General features: G+C 42.6%; 1 protein-coding gene across 1 annotated transcript in view; it reads right to left on the minus strand.

Moving 5' to 3' along the window:
- The window catches only part of SNX1 (sorting nexin 1), a 587700-nt gene that overhangs the window by 25685 nt on the left and 551478 nt on the right, over positions 1-10537 (minus strand). The window contains exon 2 of the mRNA XM_052646183.1: positions 7032-7194. Within this exon, the coding sequence (XP_052502143.1) occupies positions 7032-7190 (159 nt within the window). The 5' untranslated portion in view covers positions 7191-7194. The remainder of the gene's footprint in view (positions 1-7031; positions 7195-10537) is intronic.

Consider the following 10537-nt stretch of genomic DNA (forward strand, 5'->3'; position numbering starts at 1 on the left):
TATACATTTAAAAACATTATTTTGAGATGGGTCCATAGGCTTCCTTGACTGCTGATGAGTCCATGACATACAAAAGATAAAGAACCTCTGAGTTAGTTCCTCTAAGACTAATGAAAATGTAAAAGGGGAGCGAGAAGGGTAACTAAGTCTGAGGCTGGGTACTGAGCTAGTTAAGGAAAACCATGAGCAAGCGCAGTGGAGACCTCAAAGTGAAAGGTTACCCATGAGATAACAAAATATAGCTACAGATATTCTACTGAATCTTCTGGTGTAACTTCCATACCAAATTTTTGGGATCTCAAACTAATATAACTTAGAAGGGCCCAAAATTGCAGAAGGATCAGAGTACTAATGGTACATTAGTTTCTAAACTGAAAAAGCAAAACGAATCCAGTTCAAATCTGCTCTGAAAGCAAAATGAAGCCCCAGCTGTCCATTTGACTAAGCAAAAAAATAAGCCAGAAAAAGTTGAGCAACAGGCTTTTCCCGGAAATGAGATACTTATGGCTACTTGCTCTAGTAACTATAAACAAATCATGATTTACTTATGCCAGCAATTACTAAAGAGGGCTGAGAAGCTTTGATGGCCAAAGGAGAGAAATTAGAGTGCTCTTTTTCCTTTCTCCCCTGCCAACCAACCAAACAGCAAGAGGCCAAGACAAGACACTGGAACTACCTTGATATCTGAATAAGCAAAGGGGCAGCAACTCCCTACAGAAACTGGAAGTCAGATTGCAACCTTGTTGCTTCTTGCATAAGCCCTAAACTCTAATTTTAAATAAATTTTAAGTTGGTTTCTTACTCAGTTCCGTGGCTCAGTCCTGTCCAACTCTTTGCAACCCCATGAACTGCAGCACGCCTGGGTTCCCTGTCCATCACCAACTCCCAGAGCTTGCTCAGACTCCTGTTCATCAAGTCAGCAACATCATCCAACCATTTCATCCTCTGCCATCCTGGGTTCTTACCAGTCATTTTCAAAAGTCTTCTCTCATGCTCTTTCCTCCAAAAGTACTTTATAACTACTTTTGTTAGCTTCTCCTCCATAATCTTGAAAGCTAACTGCTAGTACTAGTCTATGATTGAAACCAATGAGTCTATGTACTTCAGAAACTTACTAGAAGTTTACAATTTGAGCTGAGCATTAAAATGAATCTTTAGCCATAACACCAGTTACTCATTTTCCAAGAGGGGCATCTGTATCAGACCTGTGTGGAAAATGTGTAATTTCGACTTCTGATCTTTTGATCAGATCTGACCACCTGATGTGATGTCAGTTCCAAAAATAAAGTGTTTGAGACAACATGTTTATAGAAAATACCACACACTAGATGGACACTTACCCATGGCTGCTTACTAATATTAGTCATAAATGACTACACCATTAGCTAAAACAACAAAGCAACAAATCTGTTTTAAAACATACTGCTGTATAGATTAATTTTCAGAAGTCTGATTAGGAACAGAGAAGAGATAGCATCAAGAAACTTACTCAAGACATGTTACACCTTTGGGAATAGCCATCATATATTTTGCAAACAAAGAATTAAAATATTGCCAGCCAAACTATCGATTTCCTTAGGGCTTTTAATGAATCTACCAAAGTACATCCAGATCTAAAAAAGTTATCCCGTAAGTACTCTAAAGGAAATAATCTGGTTTTAAAAAAGAGCCAAGATTGTAAAATGGTGCAACTGCGATGGAAAACAGTATGGAGGTTCCTCAAAAGCTTAAAAATAGAACTACTTTATGATCCAACAAACCCACTTCTGAGTACACATATCTGAAAGAACCAAAAGCAGGGTCTCCAAGAGATATCTGCACACCCACAGCAGCACTACTCACAAGAGCCAAAAGGTAGAAGTAACCCACATGTCCACCGGGGGATGTTTGGATAAACAAAAATGTGTTAAACACATTTGATGGAATATTATTCAGCCTTAAAAAAAGGAAGGAAATTACGATACATGTTACAACATGGATGAATCCTGAGGATACTGTGTTAAAAAGAAATAAGCCAGTAATAAAAAGACAAATACTGTATGATTCTACTTATATGAGGTTATCTAAATCAGTCTAATTCATAGAAACAGAAAGGAGAATGGGGTTACCAGGGGCTGAGGGGAGAGGGGTGAAGGGTGTTGTTACTTAACAGGTACAGAATTTCAGAACTACAGGAGATCTGTTTCACACAGATGTGAGTACACTTAACACTGCTAAAGTATACAATTTAAAATGGTCACAATGATAAATTTTTGTTGTGTTTTATACCATGATTCCCCCAGGGATACATGTATATTGATCATACAGGTAGGACTGGATTCTAAAAACACCATGTCCTATTTTGTCTAAATGTTAATAAATAACTTTGGTTTATATAATTCTCTGCAGCCCATAAAACATTGTCAATCAGAAGCTAGCTGTTATCCTTGACTTCTGACTACCAATAAAAGCCAAGTGATACTGTTCTTTAGTCTTAAACACCAGTGGGAATATGTAAATAAGTCTTAATTAGCCAAAAGCAATCTTTTTTAAGATATGACTTTTCGAATCTCTTGCTATTCTGTCTTTATCCTATTTCTTTTTTTTTTTTTTTTTTTTGCCATTTCTCTAATTATGAGGGTTTCAATTTAAGAGTAAGAGTGGTGAGGAAAATCTAACTGGTGTTAACAAATCATCAAACAAAGAAGTCACCAAATTTGCCAACATTTGAACGGAGGATATCATTAATCTGTTTTCCTCCATTTTCTCAGTATGAGCAAGGCTGTTCATAGTTCTCTTATTTGGAGGGCAAGTCTAATGGTGATCTTGACATATTGCTAAAAAGAGATGGGCATATCAGAACTTCTGGAAGGGCAGATAAAGAACTTATTTCAATTTTATCATTCAGGTTTCAGTTCAGCCGCTCAGTCATGTCCGACTCTTTGCAACCCCATGAATCGTAGCACACCAGGCCTCCCTGTCCATCAACTCCTGGAGTTCACTCAAACTCATGTCCATCGAGTTGGTGGTGCCATCCAGCCATCTCATCCTCTGTCATCCCCTTCTCCTCCTGCTCCAAATCCCTCCCAGCATCAGAGTCTTTTCCAATGAGTCAACTCTTCGCATCAGGTGGCCAAAGTATTGGAGTTTCAGCTTTAGCATCAATTCTTTCATTGAACACTGAGGACTGATCTCTTTTAGAATGGACTGGTTGGATCTCCTTGCAGTCCAAGGGACTCTCAACACCACAGTTCAAAAGCATCAATTCTTCGCCGCTCAGCTTTCTTCACAGTCCAACTCTCACATCCATACATGACCACTGGAAAAACCATAGCCTTGACTAGATGGACCTTTGTTGGCAAAACAATGTCTCTGCTTTTGAATATGCTATCTAGGTTGGTCATAACTTTCCTTCCAAGAAGTAAGCGTCTTTTAATTTCATGGCTGCAATCACCATCTGCAGTGATTTTGGAGCCCCCAAAAATAAAGTCTGACACTATTTCCACTGTTTCCCCATCTATTTCCCATGAAGTGATGGGACCAGATGCCGTATGCAAATAAGACCAGTGAGGTCAAATGAGATGTAAAAATATGTATGCCATTTAGTGTTTCTATATAATAATTTTAAGAGTTAGGAGACCCAAAGAGTGGCTCCAATTTAGTCTCTCCTTTTACTAAAGGAAAAATTAACCCTTTTCTAGAACTAAGAAAGTTTTAACTAAATCAATACATATCTAGATTCAGGTCCAAAGACTCAGGTAACATATTTAGAATTTTAGACCATTTTATTCCTAAGACCACAAAGTAAGAGGCATAAAGAAGGTAAGGCCTTAGGTATTCTTAAGAATCAGACCTTCCCCAAGCTGGTTTTCAGGTTTAAGACAATGATTTCAGATTTGTTTTAATAATTCTTTTAACTCCAGTCTATGGGCTTCCCAGATGGCTCAGTGGGTAAAGAATCCTTCTGCAATGCAGGAGACACAGGAGACTCGAGTTCCATCCCTTAGTTGGGACTATCCGCTGGAGGAAGAAACAGATACCCACTCCAGTATTCGCCAAAAAATCCCACGGACAGAGGGGCCTGGCGGGCTAGAGTCTGAAGGGTCCCAAAGATGACTGAGCGACTAAGCTTGCACACCTCCCGTTCAAATAAACGGTTTGTATATCCTAACATCCATATCATGGGCAGCTCCTTCAGTTATAAATCAAACCATATTTTTATTACTGAATTAACAAAGCCTCTTGGGCTCTAAAAGAGAGCAGATGGGATGATTAACAGCAGCAGCTGTTACATCAATGTCCAGGAAATCACATGCATACCATAAATGAGTGTTAAAATTTACATGCCTCAGCTTCTCAATTCTTCAGTGCTCCTTTCTTTGCCTCCAACATGCAATAAAACACAGTATGAAGATAAACTTAAATCAGTAAGATGCCACTGAAGTCATTATATGCCTACTTTGACGGCTTTTAAACAAATCAATCTTATTACTAGTTTGATACTAATCATTTTTAGGATTAACTTTTCTAATTCATTATTAGATTTTGTGAGTTTTTTAATTCAAGTAATTCCAGTTTACAAAATGCTCAACTGTTCTATGTGTTTTACAGGTACTCTAATTTAATCCTCATAATAATGGTGGAGGTAAATACTCTGACTATTCACATTTTACACATGAGAAAACTGTACAGAGTAAATAAGTATCCTGTGCAAGTTTAAGCCAGCAAGTAACAGAGTCAGGACTTAAATCAGCCTTCAGGCCCACTTTATTACTTTATTTTTCAATGATTTTAAGATACAGAAGCACTGCAATCCATCTCCTCACACTGGCTCACAAGCAAAGCCTTTATTATAATATAATCTGTATTAATGACTATTTAACACCCTAACTGGTGAGGAATCTTGGGGTCTTGGATTCCTGAAGATTAACTTCAGGACAGGCTGCTAAAATAAATTATTTATAGGTAGCATTTTAGGTACCTCAGCAACTCAATTTTCCTGGATCAAAATCTAAATAAAAAATAATTTGACTTTCTGTGGTAGAACAAGTTCACTCTGACCCCCTCCTCCTTCCCTTAGATGAAAATTATGCAAAGTATTTTCACTGTGTTAGGAGACAGAAATATCAATAACTCTGGGAAGTAACCTGGTGAGATCAATCAAATAACAATCTCTTGAACTTAGAGAACTTCAGAAAAATAACACTACATCCTTCCAGGGTCTTTTTTGAAAAATAATATCATTTGCCTATGTGACCAATCACTTTCAAGGCCAGAGTATCAATTTTTAGATGTTCAGTTTATCTACCAGCCCAGCAGTTATCAACAGTGCCTGATATGAGAGAATTGTTCATGGTTTATGACAGAATTACTAAAGGAATAGACTAAAGATTTGTTTTAAATGGGATAGAAAACAACTAAATTAGCAGCAAAGGTTATTTCTTGGAATAACAGAGACTTCATTAGATAGTTTAAGTTGTTATATTAGCATCAGCAGATACTTTTTAGATGGGATTATGAACTTAATTCCTAAATCAGTGCATGTAAGTAAGTAAGTGAAGTCGCTCAGTCGTGTCCGACTCTGTGCGACCCCGTGGTCTGTAGCCTATCAGGCTCCTCCGTCCATGGGATTCTCCAGGCAAGAATACTGGAGTGGGGTGCCATTTCCTTCTCCAGGGGGTCTTTCCGACCCAGGGATCAAACCCAGGTCTCCCACATTGGAGGCAGACGTTTTAACCTCTGAGCCACGAGGGAAGCCTCTTAATTATCCCAGAAGGTCCTGCGATGAAACAAACTTTTTCTAACATGAGACAAGCCTCAAATTTCTCAGATGCATGCCTATAAAGAATTTAAAGCTGTTTACTCCTTCACATACTGTGTAGCTACTATGAATATAAGAAATATCCAAGATAAAAAAACACGTAAATTCACTCCTAGCACTGAAGAAGTTTTCAACCTGGATGGAACTAACTGTACCAAACAATATGAGTCAGTATTCTTCATAAAACAGACCCAAACATCTCCACTGGTTCCAGAACTGATTACTGTACTGATGTCCGCATTCCACATATAAAGATTAGTTTTTCCAAATACCTAACACCCAGATACTACTATGAAAAACACCATTTCTTCCTTGCATTTACAGATTTGCTCCCAGTGAGGTACTTAAACACACATCCCTTTACAAGAGACAGAGCTTTCTCTCTCGATGTAGTGATTTACGTGGCAGGACCTTTTTTTCAACCAACATCTGGCAGAATTATCCTGGAGATCAAAGAAGTCAACCTAATTCTCATAGATAAATATCCAGAAAGGACCTTTAGTAATAACTGGTAACTACTGAGTCAAGGACTGAGTGCAAACACACACAATGAGCTAAAGGGGACTTCCCTGATGCCTCAGGGGTAAAGAATCCACCTGACAATGCAGGAGAAGAGGGTTTGATCCCTGGGTCAGGAAGACCCCCTGGAGAAAGAAATAGTAACTCACTCCAATATTCTTGCCTGGGAAATCCCATGGACAGAGGAGCCTGGCTGGATACAGTTCATAGGGTCTCAAAGAGTCAGACACGACTTGGCGACTAAAGAACAACAAACTGAGCTAAGGAAAGGATTTGTGGACAGGTCACTATCCTGGGCAACTCCAGATAACACCATTCATCCATCCTTGGTACAGTAAGGCAAGGGAAAGAAAAGTCAGCGCCCCATTCCCTTATTTTGATCTATTAAATCAGCTGAGCAGGAAACCACCAGCTTAACAGCCCCGTGGGTCCGTGGGGTCACCACACGGCAGGGCCAAATGCCTGCTTTGGCAGCTCTTAGCTGTCCGGGATCTCTGCTGAGAAGCCACCACACCCCTCACTTCTCACTGTCCTCCCAGGAGTGGGGAAGCCAAGGTCCTCCGTCTCCGTGTTCATCTAGAACCCAAGCCACGACTTCTGTCACCAACGCAAGGTCTTGCCAGGCCCGCTCTGCCCAGCCTCCCCGACCCTCGCTTAGCCTCTCTTTCCTTTCGGGGCGCTCCCCCACCTGCCCCGAAGGGTGAGAACTCACGACAGCCGCGGCGCCGGTGAAAATATCCTCCCCCTCGGTGTCGCTGTCCCCGGCTTCGGGTTCTGAGCCCCCGACCGCCCCCTTGGACTCCGGCTCCAGGCCGGGGAAGGGCGGAGGGAGTCTCTCCGAAGCGCTACAGCCACCACCACCCGACGCCATCTTCCTCCACCCGCGGCGGAAGCCGCAACAACAACTTTATAGAGAGATAGGACCGCGAGCACAGCGTTCCAGCGGAGCTAAGGGGGATGGCAGCCACTAGCCCCGAGGGACGCGCTGGGAGGAGGGGGGCGCGGGGGCGAGGCCTTCAGACTGGGGGCGGGGCGGGGCTGGCCGGCGGCTCCTGCCCAGCCAATCCGAGCCCTAGATGATTCTAACCAGGTGGCAGAGGAGCAGGAAAAAAGGACTTAAGTAGGCTGGAATCAAGATTGCCCGGAGAAATATCGATAACCTCAGATATGCAGATGACACCACCCTTTTGGCAGAAAACGCAGAGGAACTAGAGCTTCTTGATGAAAGTGAAAGAGGAGAGTGAAAAAGCTGGCTTAAAACTCCGCATTCAAAAAACTAAGATCATAGCATCCAGGTCCCATCACTTCATGGCAAAGAGATGGGAAAACAATGGAAACAGTCAAAGACTATTTTCTTGGGCTCCAAAAATCACTGTAGATGGTGACCGCAGCCGTGAAACTAAAAGACGCTTCCTCCTTGGAAGAAAAGCTATGACCAACCTAGACAGCATGACCAACCTAGATAGCATATTCAAAAGCAGAGACATTGTTTTGCCAACAAAGGTCCGTCTAGTCAAGGCTATGGTTTTTCCAGTGGTCATGTATGGATGTGAGAGTTGGACTGTGAAGAAAGCTGAGCACCGAAGAATTGATGCTTTTGAACTGTGGTGTTGAAGACTCTTGAGAGTCCCTTGGACTGCAAGGAGATCCAACCAGTCCATTCTAAAAGAGATCAGTCCTCAGTGTTCAATGGAAGAACTGATGCTAAAGCTGAAACTCCAATACTTTGGCCACCTGATGCGAAGAGTTGACTCATTGAAAAAGACTCTGATGCTGGGAGGGATTTGGGGCAGGAGGAGGAGGGGACAACAGAGGATGAGATGGCTGGATGGCATCACCAACTCGATGGACATGAGTCTGAGTGAACTCTGGGAGTTGATGATGGACAGGGAGGCCTGGGGTGCTACGATTCATGGGATTGCAAAAAGTCCGACACAACTGAGCGACTGAACTGAACTGAAGGTTTCTCCAGTAGTCATGTATGGATGTGAGAGTTGGACCATAAAGAAAGCTGAGCGCTGAAGAACTGATGCTTTTGAATTGTGGTGCTAGAGAAGATTCTTGAGAGTCCCCTGGACTGCAAGGAGATCAAACCAGTCAATCCTAAAAGAAATCAGTCGGAACTATTCATTGGAAGGACTGATGCTGAAGCTGAAGCTCCATTATTTTGGCCACCTGATGTGAAGAACTAACTCATTAAAAAAGACCCTGATGCTGGGAAAGACTGAAGGCAGGAGAAAGGGAGGTCAGAGGATGAGATGGTTAGATGGCATCACCGACTGGATGGATATGAATTTGAGCAAGCTCTGGGAGTTGGGGATGGACTGGGAAGCCTGGTGTGCTGCAGTCCATGGGGTCACAAAGAGTCAGATAGGACTGAGGAGCTAAACTGAACTGAGGGAACCCGAGGTTCTACAGTCTGTTTGCACTCTGGATCGCTATGGGGTCACAAAGAGTCAGACAGGACTGAGGAGCTAAACTGAACTGACGGAACCAGAGGTTCTACAGTCTCTTTGCACTCTGGATCGCTTTAACTACTGGGCTTTTTAAGCAGAAGAAGAAGCAAGTTTGAAAACCTCCACATGGCACCAACTCATACCAAGCACAGTGACTACATAGAGATTCGATATATATTTTTGATTGTGATCTCTGGACAGATAAACAGTAGAAGTTTTGCTAGTTATTCTTTTGAGAATGTTTAGTTAATTCATTCAAGAAACGGATACTGAGGATCAAAGGAGAATCCCATGGACAGATGATCCCGGCAGGCTACAGTCCATGGGGTTGCAAGAGTTGGACACTTAGGGACTAAACCACCACCCCCATTGCATGCCTGGCACCCTGCTATGCATTTGAGATACAGAGGTAAACACGCTTCTGGTTCACTAGGCACTTGAGGGAGATAGGCATGTAAATGGACAGTGCTAAATGTGCAGTGAAGTGAAGTGACCTGATGTGAGCTCGCTCAGTCATGTCCAACTCTTTGCGACCCCATGGACTGTAGCCCACCAGGCTCCTCCATCCATGGGATTCTCCATGGCAAGAATACTGGAGTGGGTTGTCCTTTCCTTCGCCAGGGAAACTTCCCGACCCAGGGATCGAACTCGGGTCTCCTGCATTGCAGGCAGGCGCTTTACCCTCTGAGCCACAGGGGAAGCACAGTAAAAGAGAGCAACTCTGCTTGAAGTCGAGAGACTTCAAAGAGGAAGTGAGACTTGAGAGTCCTAAATTTGGTCGCAAAGCAGTTAGGATTCTCTCAACTGCTGTGGAGTAAATGGAGTGGAACAGATGGTGGGGGACTTATTAAACTCTGAGCAAAAGCTTCCTGGGACCTAAACTATTCACTGGTTGGTGGGCCTAAAATCTAAAGTAGCTAGACAAGACTTTAAAGATAAATGGGATATGTTATCGTGGGATAATTTAGCAAGATAATCTTTACTTTTCCTCTCAATAGAGATGGTACGAAACTTGGCATCAACTTTGACAAAAGGTTTAGTTTGTTCTTAAGTGCCAATTCCTCACCATCAGAGATCTGCTCACAGACCTGCTTAAGGGTAGGTTCCGTGTCCTATCTTTGTACCCTGGGCATCTATAGACCAAGCCTGGCAAATTAAGTATCCAATAAATGTTTGAAATCTGAATGGAGGGATGAATGGATAAAATTAAAATTAACATCACCGACTTTGTTACGGGCAACCGTTACAGCCACCAGCACCAGAGGGCTTAAGAGATTCTTTTTAGGATGGCGATCTCCAATGTCACTATTGTACCCATGAGAAAGCTCTCTCGTTCTAAGTTATCTTGAAGGCGATTGGCAGAAATAGACTGTAATGGGAAGCTGTGCTGGCCCTATGAGTTGTGTTTTCCCTACGAGACGGGAAAACCAAAAACTAACTCCTTCTCCGGCCACGCCTAACCATCTTTACTAGGTTCCAAACACATCCCATTTCACTGCAACGGAAACTCACTTCCGGCCTGACTAGGAAGTAAGAAAACTTCGAGTGGAAGAGGCCCCCTCGAAAAAAAAAATAGTAGGGAGTCTCCGTACAGACGCTCCTCCAATATTAGAAATCAAGATCTTCTTTCCCCTACCTCTTCAGGATTCATCTTTAGCTTATCCAGGCGCTAAGGCAATTAGCGGCGGGTAACTCCCACCATCAACCCCCACCACCCCCGCCGCCACCGTCAGAGACTACAGGTTCCATAATGCAGCTCGCC

The sequence above is a fragment of the Budorcas taxicolor genome, chromosome 10 (assembly GCF_023091745.1).
Source record: "Budorcas taxicolor isolate Tak-1 chromosome 10, Takin1.1, whole genome shotgun sequence".
Classification (NCBI taxonomy): domain Eukaryota; kingdom Metazoa; phylum Chordata; class Mammalia; order Artiodactyla; family Bovidae; genus Budorcas; species Budorcas taxicolor.